Source organism: Rhinopithecus bieti, unplaced genomic scaffold (assembly GCF_001698545.2).
Source record: "Rhinopithecus bieti isolate Rb0 unplaced genomic scaffold, ASM169854v2 scaffold_1853, whole genome shotgun sequence".
Taxonomy (NCBI): Eukaryota; Metazoa; Chordata; class Mammalia; order Primates; family Cercopithecidae; genus Rhinopithecus; species Rhinopithecus bieti.
The window spans coordinates 3,012,506-3,024,670 of NW_016804151.1; the positions used below are offsets into that span (position 1 = coordinate 3,012,506).

At 46.4% G+C, this 12,165-nt stretch overlaps 1 protein-coding gene across 1 annotated transcript in view; it reads right to left on the bottom strand.

Annotated features, from left to right (window-relative positions):
* Nucleotides 1-6,745, bottom strand: part of SERPINC1 (serpin family C member 1) — a 16,911-nt gene extending 10,166 nt beyond the window's left edge. Inside the window, exons 1-4 of the mRNA XM_017866943.1 lie at nt 6,551-6,745; nt 3,876-4,242; nt 1,113-1,328; nt 85-222 (exon numbers count right to left, since the gene is read on the bottom strand). Coding sequence (XP_017722432.1) covers nt 85-222; nt 1,113-1,328; nt 3,876-4,242; nt 6,551-6,591 — 762 coding nt within the window. The 5' untranslated portion in view covers nt 6,592-6,745. The remainder of the gene's footprint in view (nt 1-84; nt 223-1,112; nt 1,329-3,875; nt 4,243-6,550) is intronic.
* Between the last annotated feature and the right edge of the window lie 5,420 nt (nt 6,746-12,165).

A 12,165-nucleotide genomic window follows, 5' to 3' on the forward strand; every position in this document is an offset into this window, starting at 1 on the left:
AAAAAAAAAAAAAAAAAAAAGGCGGGGGGTAAGCTGAAGAGCAAGAGGAAGTCCCCGGGGTCTCTCCAGGGTCATTCTGAGTACCTTGAAGTAAATGGTGTTAACCAGCACCAGAACAGTGAGCTCGTTGATGGCTTCCGGGGGAATGACATTGGTGATTCGGCCTTCGGTCTTATTGGACACCCATTTGTTGATGGCTGCTCTGGATTGCTCTGCATTTTCCTGAGGAGAACAGAAAATAAACCTACTCACCTGTGCTATTCAATTGGCTTCCCCATTTTCCCAGGCAGCGTTTTATTTTTCTCACCATCCCTCTGCCCTTTCCCACCATTCGATTAAGAAGCCATGGTTCGAATCCAAATTGGGGAAACCTCACATATCTAATGTAGTTCCATGAATCTTTCCTGTAGTTAATAAATATTATCAGAAGAAAAAGAACAAAAAGAAATAAGAAGAAATCAAGGAAAAGAAGGAAGATGAAAACAGTCTGGGAAAAATAAGATAAAATATTATTTTCTCTGACTTTGGAAAACCTGAACTCACAAAAGTAGAGTTTCCAAGGCATGTTCCAGGGAAAGCAATGAATGATTGCAGGTTATATGGGGTTGGCAGGTTATATGGAGGAGAGAAATGCCCGTGCAGTCAAATACATTTGAGGAATGCTGATTGAATAAAGCCAACAGATTTCTTTGTTGCGGAGTTTCTCAGAACCTTCATAGGCCCATGTTCTTCATGAATCTCCAAGAGGAGAATATAACATGCATCATGTACCAACTTTATTTGACCATGATAACTGTTCAAATTAAGTAAGATATCTTGTAGGACTAGCACCTTCAAAACACCCTTTGGTATATATTTGAAGTTGGTGGATGGAATGAAGAATTGATTATTTATTCACGTTTTCCTGGGCAGTCACTACAAGCTAAGCATGGATACCATTGATTTCTCAGGTTTCAAGTAAGAATAACTATTCCAGGGGTTCTGACTTGTAGTCAGCCCTCCAACAGTCTTCAGCAGCAAAGCAGTGTGAATTTGGATGCTGTTTCTCCACCTCCTCAATCTCTGAGTGGAGAGGAAGAACTCGGAGGTCAGGGGTAACATCTGCAACTCACCTTGAAGTCCAGGGGCTGGAGCTTGGCCCCATATACCAACTCACTGATGTCCTGGTAGGTCTCATTGAAGGTAAGGGATTTGTCTCCAAAAAGGCGATTGGCTGATACTAACTTGGAGGATTTGTTGGCTTTTCGATAGAGTCGGCAGTTCAGTTTGGCAAAGAAGAAGTGGATCTGATCAGATGTTTTCTCAGATATGGTGTCAAACTTAAATACCTACAGAAGTCAAAAAAAATGGTGGTGAGTTTGGTTGGCAGCCTGGCTAACGTGGGTGGTGAGCACAGGCTGGTCAGTCTCTGACTAATAGCCACCTCAGTTGTGAACTCCTTCAAGCACAGTACCTGGGACAGCATAAATGCTCAACTCTTGTGTTCTGATGAATAAAGGGATAAAAGAAGAATGAAGGGTAGGAAGGAAAAAGGGAAAAAGAGAGACTAGGTCACCACTAAAGTCTCTAAAGGGCTCTAGATCAACACACAGATGTTTTCTTGCTGGAATGGGAAAAGTCCTCTTGGTGATTCTGGACAGAGAAGAGAATCAGGACAGTGTCCTTTCTTGTAGCAAACACTTTTGTGGCATCTCCTGGGGCCAGCTGCTCATGGAGGCTCTGGGATACTGGTGGTAGGGGTGAAAAAGGAAGAGTGAATCTATCAGCAAGGGATTAAACAGGCCCAGAATCCAAGAGTCTCAGGGTTGAAAACGACTTAGAAGTCATCCATGCTTTGAAGATGGAATCCCCCAGTGCCCACCTTCACCATCCGCCAAGGCAAATGGGTGAGGCTGTTCCCCTCCTGCCCTTCCCGTGCTCTCTCCTCAGGCTACAAAAGGCCTTTTGGTTTTATCTGTTCTCTGCCTTTGGTTTTCCTGATTTTGTTCCAACAGGCACTTTTTTTTGTGGGGGGGATTATGCTTTTGATCAAAAGCTTGGTGCTGAATTTCTCTTTTCTCCAGAGAGATTCAGTCTCACCCTGCTTTCGAACACATGGCGTTTGTGTAGAGGGGAGGACCCAAGGAACATGTGTGGTTTGGAAGCAGCAGTGTTCTGTTCTTCTTGTAGGAAGGGTTACATTTAAGATCTTACTTGGGGACAGAGACATGAGGGATATGGAAGTGCTTTGAGACCAGTACCAATATATACAAAAATGACTGAAGGGCCCAGAGAAGGCAGTACTAAGTGTCTTAAGGGTTTTTAAACCTACAGTTTCTTTTGGGGAGTGAAGACTTGGGTTAACTCATCCCAGAGCCCTGAGCAAAGGTGATGAAGTTCCATGGAAACTGACCACTAGAATAGAAGGAACCCTTCTAAGAACCACAGACTTCAGTGTCCAAGGTCCAAATAAGCACTGTATACCATCTTGAAGGGACTCATGCCTCCCTATTGATGAACTCTGCCTCCAAAGTGTGATCCAACCTGAAGAAAGACTGTCAGGCAGCCAAGCCAAGGACAGATTAAAGATCTAGGGTTTCCATCCATGACTTATCATAGCCCCAGAGGCCAATAGTGATCAATCAATCCATGACGCTTCATCTTATCATGCCCTACTTCCCTCCCAGGAAAGGCAGTGGGGAAAAGGGGGTGCGAACTAAGTCACTGAGCTGAAATGATCCATACTTCCCAGAGCCAGAAAACACTCTCACGTCCTTGAGGCTTCTCTTGACTTTCCTGGGCCCCTGATCTCAATATACCATCCTAGGCTGGGTGTGGTGGCTCCCACCTGTAACCCCAGCACTTTGGGAGGCCAAGGCGGGCAGATCACTTGAAGTCAAGAGTTTGAGGCCGGGCGCAGTGGCTCATGCCCATAATCTCAGCACTTTGGGAGGCCAAGGCAGATGAATCACGAGGTCAGGAGTTCAAGACCAGCCTGGCCAACATGGTGAAACCCTGTCTCTACTAAAAATACAAAATGGTGCCAGGCGCCTATAATCTCAGCTACTCAGGAGGCCGAGGCAGAGAATTGCTTGAACCCGGGAGGTGGAGGTTGCAGTGAGCCGAGATTGCGCCACTGCACCCCAGCCTAGGTGATAAAGCGAGACTCCGTCTCAAAAAAAAAAAAAAAGAAGAGTTTGAGACCAGCCTGGCCAACATGGTGAAACCCCATCTCTACTAAAAATACAAAAATTAGCTGGGCGTGGTGGCGTGTGCCTGTAATCCCAGCTACTCAGGAGGCTGAGGTGGGAGAATTGCTTGAACCCGGGAGGCGGAGATTGCAGTGAGTCGAGACTGCACCACTGCACTCCAGCCTGGGCAATAGAGTGAGACTCCATCTCAAAAAAAAATAATATTCATAATAATATCCTAGCATTTTTTTCCACAAGAGCCCATATGCCTGTTGTCACCAGATGGAAAAGCTCCTCTTCTTCTGCCAGAGGAGGGACTGGCACAACACATTGCCTGGCACAGAGGAAGTGCTGAATGAATAAATAAATAATGATCAAATTAATGAGTAAACATATAGATGAAAAAATTACTAAAGAGAGAAGTTGAAAGAGAGAGAAGCCCTCCCCCATTGCAAGGTCGCTCAAAACAGGAAACCAGGATTTAAAAAGCAGATATCCAGGTGGTAATTCCTTGGCTAATTTTTTTAAAAATGGTTTTCAAAGGGAATTATAACACATGAAGTAGTGATTCAAAGGGAATCGTAATGCATAAAGAGAGCTCTTAGTGGCCTGCAGTGTTGGTTGAGGAGTCACTGGACTTGGACCTATGCAAGCCCCAAAGGTGCTCCTAGCAAGGTGGCTGGGCAGAAGACCTTTGGGTCGTACCTCCATCAGTTGCTTGAGGGTGTCATTACAGGCACCCAGCTTGGTCATAGCAAAAGCCGTGGAGACACTCAGGGGTGACAGGAAAATGTTATCCTTGTCATTCTTGGAATCTGCCAGGTGCTGATAGAAAGTGGTAGCAAAGCGGGAATTGGCCTTGGATAGTTCCCAGACGCGCCGGTTGGTGGCCTCGGGGATCTTCTGTTCTGGGCCCTCATCCTCAGTTGCCTTCTTCTCCGGGGAGCGGTAAATGCACATGGGATTCATGGGAATGTCCCGTGGCTTGGCTGTGCAGATGTCCACAGGGCTCCCGTGACAGGTCACACAGTCCCAGAGGCCAATGAGCAGCAAGGACAGAAGATAAACCTTCCTGCAAGGGGGCAAAATGCCAAGTTAAGCTAGACTGCAACCCCTAGCCCCACTGCCCACCACAGGGTTGCCTCAGTAAAGCAGAGGATTCCAGCCCACCTGGTGTGGCCAAGAGAAGGGCTAAAGTCTTTGAACCAAGTACAAGGGCCCAGGCTGAACCTAGAACAGGTTCAGTCCTAAACTTCTTGCCAGGGGATAGTTCAGTTGCCTGGACATGGTCATGTTGGAATTAGAATCAACTGATGGCTATTTGAAGTATTATGTGCTCAATTTCCCCATGCTGGGAGAAAAAAGAATGCGAAGCTTCCTGTTTGTGACATGGAACATGCGTGCCTAAAAAATCGTCTGGGAACTTTAGTGCCCAGTGAAGAGTCAGGGCGGTAGGGGGAGCCACCTACAGAAACTGTTTGGGGAAGGACTCTGATAGGTGCAACAGAGAGATTTCAGCAACACAAGAGAGGTAAGAGGAAATGGATGCAGCAAAGGCGATATCTGGCCAGGCGTGGTGGCTCACGCCTGTAATCCTAGCACTTGGGGAGGCTGAGGCAGGCAGATCACTTGAGGTTGGGTGTTCAAGATCAGCCTGAACAGCATGGTGAAACCCCATCTCTACTAAAAATACAAAACTTAGCTGGGTGTGGTGGTGCACACCTGTAGTCCCAACCTACTGGGGAGACTGACGCAGGAGACTTGCTTGAACCCAGGAGGCGAAGGTTGCAGTGAGCTGAGATTGCACCACTGCACTCCAACCTGGTGGACAAAGTGAGACTCTGTCTCAAAACAACACCAGCAACAACAAAACAATGGCAACATCTGTGTGCTGAAGATTCCCACATATCTAGCTCCAGCCCTAACCCTTCCACTGAGCTCCAGACTGACTATTTGCTGGATAATTCCACCAGAAACTCCTACAAGTTCTTTAGGGAAGCAGGGACAAAGTGACCTGGTAATTAATTCTCCCCGAGGTGCCTGCTCCTCGTGTCCTCCAGCTCAGTGAATGGGATCAGTGAATTCAGTACAGAAACCCGAAAATCACCCTGGATTCCTCTCTCTCTCCTCCTCATTTAGTCAAACCCCAGAGTCAATCAGTTCTGTTTTTTTACTCTTTCACCAGTTATTGCCACTGCTTTAGTTCAGGCTCTCATCCTTTTTTGTTGCCTGGAATTTTTAATAGTCTCCAACATGGATTCAATGAAGGTAAACTAAGTTAATTTCACCTTTTAAAAAAATGAGGTAGTTGGGACACTGGATGAAGCAAATCAAGAGATAAAGTCTCTTGTAATATTTTTTGTAGATAAGACAAGGGTGGGCTGCCTCCAACTGGTTTAGGGTCCCTGGGTGTACAGAAGGGAATCCGTCTGTGGGTACTGGATCTTTCCATCTTCTCCTGGGAGAGAAAGAGAGGCGCCCAGTGCAGATTCACAGACGTGGTCTGCTAGGCAAGCGTGGGGCTGGCTGGAAGCTGGGGCAGCTGAGAGGGACTTGCCTTCTTGCGTGGTCTGAGTCCAGTTCTGCAGCCCTTTCAAGAACAGAGGTGCAAAGCGGGAAAGAAGCAGAGGCACCAAGGGAGATGTGGAAGGCAGGCTGAAGTAGCAGAGAGAGAGAGAGAGAGAGAGGAGAGGACCCTGCCATTCATCTTCCCATCTCCACTGCCTTCGGTTGCCCACTTTGTCCTTCAGCTACATTTGGAAATGCAATTCGAGGCTGAGTGGACCCTGGGAGGGCTATGAAGCACAAATTAAAACCAAGACAGTTGTGCCACCGCCCCATTTCTAGCCTCCTGTGACAACTCAGATGAAGAAAGGAATGTGTGTGGCATTGAGGGAGGGACAGCTCTCACTGTGAGAAAAGGAAGCAGTTTCGGCCCTTTAGTCAAAGGTCGCTGGGACCTTCGGTGGGGGCAGAGTGGAGTGGATCTGAGTGGAAGAAGGAGCAAACAGGGAGTGAGAAGGTCCTCGTGGGTAACATTTGCACTCTTCCCGGATGTACGGCAGGCCCTGGGGATTCGCCTTGGAGCATCCCCTGGATTCTGTGAGTGCTGGCGTCCTGCACAGCATCTTTACACCAGGGATGACATCCCCCTTGTTTCTTAGGCTAGGGACCCAAGGTGTGGCTTAGGAAAGGCCTTACCCCAAGAGGGGAGGTGGGAGGGAGGGCGCTTGAAATGACGTCTTCCAAACTGGTCTTTGACTGTAACTACCAGGGAGAGGGCCTGGTCTTCTCAAAGGTGTTAGAGGTCATTCCTGTGAGTCCTTTGGAGGTCAGAAAATGCAGTGAGGGCAGCCAAGGGGAAAGCTCACCCCTCTTACCTTTTTCCAGAGGCTACGGTTCCTATCACATTGGAATACATGGTCGCTAATCTTCCACAGGGCTGGGCAAGTGGAGATGGTGTGGTCTGAGGCAATCTGTCTGAAAACTGGTTCTTTCCTCTAAATCTCACCAAGGTTCCAGAGGCCAGGGTGCAGCAGGGAGCTGGTCAGGATGGGGAACTGAGGTCAAAGGCTGATGACCAGTTCCCAGGGTTAAGCAAAGTGTAGAGCCCAGTGTTGTTTAATTAGTAGAGAAGTTTCAAAGTTCAATCAGGCCCAGGGAAAGCCTGAGCCACCTCTCTTGCCCACACTCCCTCACTCTCCTCCTCAGCTTTATGGAAAAGGAAAAGGAGAGCATGTTCGTACCTTCAAACTTGGTTAGGAAATACATGACTGAGGAGAAATTTGTCTGCAGGATTTTTTCTTTTCGGTTAACCATATCAGAAGATAGAAATAGCTAATGTCCAAAAACTTCTAGCCCTCTACCTGTAATTCCCTCTCTCATAGTTTTCTTTATGGACAGAGAGAGAGAGAGAAATATCTAATTAGAGGAGGCGAAGAGGGACAAGCTGCTACCTTCAGGCATCTGAGCGCCAAGGTGTCCCTGATGCAGACAAGGAAAATACAGTGGAAATACAGACAAGGAAAATACAGGTTACACCCGTGGCCCACAGAGAGACCCATTCCCCAGAGCCCTGAAGTGGTGGGACAGGGACAGAAGAGCAGGGCCTCGGGGTGCATGCCAAGTGTGTTTCTAAGGGGTTTGAGCAGCTGAGAAATACTTAGCAAAACTCTATTGGGGGATCAGGAGACAGAATGTAGGGCAGGTAAAAAACCCACATACAACTGCTGAAATAAAAACAAACTAAATTATATTTATGTGTATTGTTATTTTTATTAGTTATGAGGGAGATTGGGTAAATTCAAACTAACAGAGATAAAGGGCAAGTTTGTTTACATTTCCCTCTTCTGAAATAGCCAAAAGCACCATCACAAGGATTGCAGCTACCGAGTTCACAGGGTGCGTGTGCCTCCTGCTGTGTGATCAAGGATTCCTTGTCGTTGTTGTTGCAGTCATAGGCATTTTAGAGAGCTCTTCGTTCATGAGAGAGGACATCTCTCCTGGGCTGAAGCTGTGTCTAAGTTCTTGGCTGATTCAGACCCTGGATCCTTTGAAGCCCTCCATATGCAGCGTGAACAGTTGCCAAGAACTGTCCCAAAGGGCCCCAGAATGCCCAGAGGCTCATCTGTCACCCTAGAAAGACTATTGAAAAGGCTCCTGGTCAACCACTGGAGTTCAACAAACAGATGAGTGCTATCTGTGCCAGCAGACACTGTTCTTGGAGCTGGGTTTCCATTCAGGGGAGACATACAGCAATCACATAAAAAATCAGTATTTTGGGCTGAGGGTGGTGGCTCACACATGTAATCCCAGCACTTTGGGAGGCTGAGGTGGGCAGATCACCTGAAGTCAGGAGTTCGAGACCAGCCTGGCCAACCTGGTGAAACCCCGTCTCTACTAAAATACAAAATTAGCTGGGCATGGTGGCGGGCACCTGTATTCCCAGCTACTCAGGAGGCTGAGGCAGGAGAATCACTTGACCCCAGGAGGCAGAGGTTGCAGTGAGCCGAGATTGCACCATTGCACTCCAACCTGGGTGATAGAACAAGCCTCAAAAAAAAAAAAAAAAAAAAAAAAAAAAAAAAAAAAAAAAAAAAAAAAAAAAAAATCAGTATTTAAAAAATAAATATGTAACGTGCCAGTCAGATGTTAATAAGGTCCATAGAGGAAACTATAGCAGGGCAAGGGTATATAGGAAGCAGTGGGAGGAAATGGGTAGGGAACCATCTGAGAACATGTGGTAGAAAAGGCCTCCCTTAGGAATCGTTGTTAGGAAACCAGAATGAAATGATGGAGGGGGCCATATGAATATCTTTAGGAAGAGTTGTCCATAGAAGAAATCAGAAATACAAAGACCTTGAGGTTTCAGGACTATGCTGTTGAGACCTATTGTTCCAGCTTATAGGATTTGTGAGGTTTGTGTCTTGCCAAGAAGGTCCTTGGAGGAGGGCAGATGAGGGGCCCTGCAGAAATATAGGTGATTTGGTGAACATCTGCTGGAAAAGATTAGGATGCAGATACTACCAGGTCAAGGAGTTAAGAACTATAACATCAGGGTTTGGGTTTAATTTGTTCATCCAGGCTGGATGCAGTGGCTCACATCTGTGATCCCAGCACTTTGGGAGGCCGAAGCTTGAGGCCAGGAGTTCAAAACCAACTGTGAGACCCCACACAGTGAGACCCCCATCTCCAGAAAATAATAATAATAAGCTGGGCATGGTGGCCTGATTCTGTAGTCCCAGCTACTCAGGAGGCTGAGGTGGGAGGATCGCTTGTGTTTAGGAATTCAGGCTACAGTGAGCTGTGATCATGTCACTGCACTCCAGCCTTGGTGACAGAGTGAGACCCTGTCTCAAATGTTAAAAATTAAATTATATGTATTTTTTAAAAAGTGTTCTGCCAGGTATGGCGGCTCACACCTGTAATCCCAGCAGTTTGGGAGGCTGAGGTAGGCAGATCACTTGAGGCCGGGGGTTTGAGACCAGCCTGGCTAACACGGTGGAACCCTGTCTCTACTAAAAATACAAAAAAAAAATTAGCTGGGCATGGTGGCATGCACCTGTAATCTCATCTACTTGGGCGGCTGAGGCAGGAGAATCACTTGAACCCGGGAGGTGGAGGTTTCAGTGAGCCGAGATCACGCCACTGCATTCCAGCCTGGATGACAGAGTGAGACTCTACAGGTGTAAGCCACTGTGCCTGGCCCATATTCTTCTTCTTCTTCTTCTTCTTCTTCTTCTTCTTCTTCTTCTTCTTCTTCCTCTTCCTCTTCCTCTTCCTCTTCCTCTTCCTCCTCTTCCTCTTCCTCTTCCCCTTCTTCTTCTTCTTTCTTCTTTCTTCTTTCTTCTTTCTTCTTTTTTTGAGATGGAGTCTCACTGTGTCGCCCAGGCTGGAGTGCGGTGACCTTATCTTAGCCCACTCCAACCTCTGCCTCCCAGGTTCTATAGATTCTCATGACTCAACCTCCCGAGTAGCTGGGATTACTGGCCCCCGCCAGCATGCCTTGCAAACTTTTTTGTATTTTTAGTAGAGATGGGGTTTCACCACGTTGGCCAGGCTGGTCTCAAGCTCCTGACCTCAAGTGATCCATAAGCCTTGGCCTTCCAAAGTGCTGGGATTACAGGCATGAGCCACTGCGCCCAGCATTATTTTCAAATATAGTACTATTTTAAAATCTCTAAACTTTATTCTAATTTTGCCAATCATCCAGTTAATGTTTTTAGAGACAGGTTGTCACTCTGTTGCCATTAGAGACGGGGGTCTTGCTCTGCTGCCCATGCTGGTCTCAAACTCCTGGCCTCAAGCAATCCTCCCGCCTCAGCCTCTCCACTAGCTGGAATTACAGGCAGGATCCACCACACCTCGTTATCAAAGCAGTGGTTTTCACCTTCTTTGTTTCAGAATCCTTTTATAGTCTTGCCAAAGAACATCTACATATTATTATTAAAATAGTTATGTACTAAAATAGTTTTGGCCAGCCTCAGTGGCTCACACTAGTAATCCCAGCATTTTGGGAGGCTGAGGCAAGAGGATTGCTTGAGCCCAGGAGTTCAAGACCAGCTTGGGCAACATGGCTAAACTCCATCTCTATAAAATAATACAAAAACTTAGCTGGGCATGGAGGTATGTGCCGGTAATCTCAGCTACCCAGGAGGCTGAGGTGGGAGAATCACTTGAGCCTGGAAGGTTGAGGCTGCAGTGAGCCGTGATGGCACCACCACACTCCAGCCTGGGTGATGGAGTAAGATCCTGTCTCAAAACACAAATAAACAAAATGAAATCGTTTTGACTTCATATACCTACTGACAGGTTTTCTGAATCTCCTAGGGTCCCTGGACCACGCTTTGGGAAGCACTAATTTATAACAAAAAAAAAGAAAGAAAGTAAAGTATTTTTTTTCCTCCTTTCTCTGGGGCAGGAGCGCACATTGCATTTAGTTGTCATGTCTCTGTAGTCTTCTGAGGCATGGAACAGTTCCACTCATCTATGGCCATACCACCCTGAATGTGCCTGATGTCGTCCGATCTTGGAAGCTAAGCAGGGTCGGTTAGTACTTGGATGGGAACAGTTTCTCTCTTTTTCTTTCATGATTTTGGCTTGTTTGAAGCATATAGGCCAGTTAATTTTGACGAATGTCTCTCAATTTGGTATATCTAAAATTTCTTCAGGATTAGATTCAAGTTATCCTTTTGGGGGTGGGAATACAACAGAGGTAATACTGTGTCTTTCTCAGTGTATTGCATCAGGAGGTACACTAATTTGTCCTACCACTGGTGATTAACTTGGATTACAGGATTGTGTCTGCCAAGTTTCTCTGCTGTAAAACTACAATATTCCCCCTTTTGTTAAATGTCTTGTAGGAATACTTCATATACTTGAGAGTATGCAAATATATTGTTTTCCATCAAATTTTCACCTGCTAATTTAAGCATACCTCAATGATCCTTTTGCAAGACTTAAACATTTGTTTTAAATTCATCTTTTTTTTTGAGACAGGATCTCGCTGTTGCCCCGTCTGGAGTACAGTGGCACCATCACAGCTCCCCGACGTCCTGAACAACCTGGGCTTAAACAATCCTCCCACCTTAGTCTCCCGAGTAGCTGGGACTACAGGTGTGTGCTACTGTGTCTGGCTATTTATTTATTTATTTTGAGAGGCATTTTCACTCTTGTTACCCAGGCTAGAGTACAATGATGTAGTCTCGGCTCACCACAACCTCCACCTCCTGGGTTTAAGCGATTCTCCTGCCTCAGGCTCCCAAGTAGCTGGGATTACAGGCATGCGCCACCATGCCCAGCTAATTTTTGTATTTTTAGTAAAGATGGGATTTCATCATGTTGGCCAGGCTGGTTTTGAATTCCTGGCCTCAGATGATCTGCCTGCCTCAGCCTCCCAAAGTGCTGAGATTATAGGCATGAGCCACCGCGCCCAGCCTTATTTATTTATTTTAAAAAACTTTTTGTACAGGTGGGTTTTCGCCATGTTGCCCAGGCTGGTCTCTAACTCCTGAGCTCAAGTAATCTGCCTGCCTTGGCCTCCCAAACTGTTGGGATTACAGGTGTGAGCCACCACATCCAGACCCTGTAAGACTTTCAAAGCACTCCTCCCTCCCTGTGATTTCCATGTTTCTCTAAAAAGGATTATCACAAAAACCGTTAGAATTAAAAGAGATTAAGTTAGACAATACACTAGGATGTGAGGAAACAAGCTGTTTCATCCATTGCTCTTCGGGGTACAAAGTGCCATAACTCTTTGTAGGGAAATGTGGAAACACCAGAATTACACATGCATGTACCCTGTGAATCGGACATTTCACTTCAGGAAATTCATCCTGTAGATACACCTGTGTGGGTTTCAACAAGGTTAGCTGTCACAACCTGATTCAGAATAGTGAAAAGTTGGACACCACTTCCATCTGTAGGATTAAATAAACCAAGGCACATCCCCACAATGGAAGACTGTGCCATTGTGTAAAAGAATGAGGATGCTCTA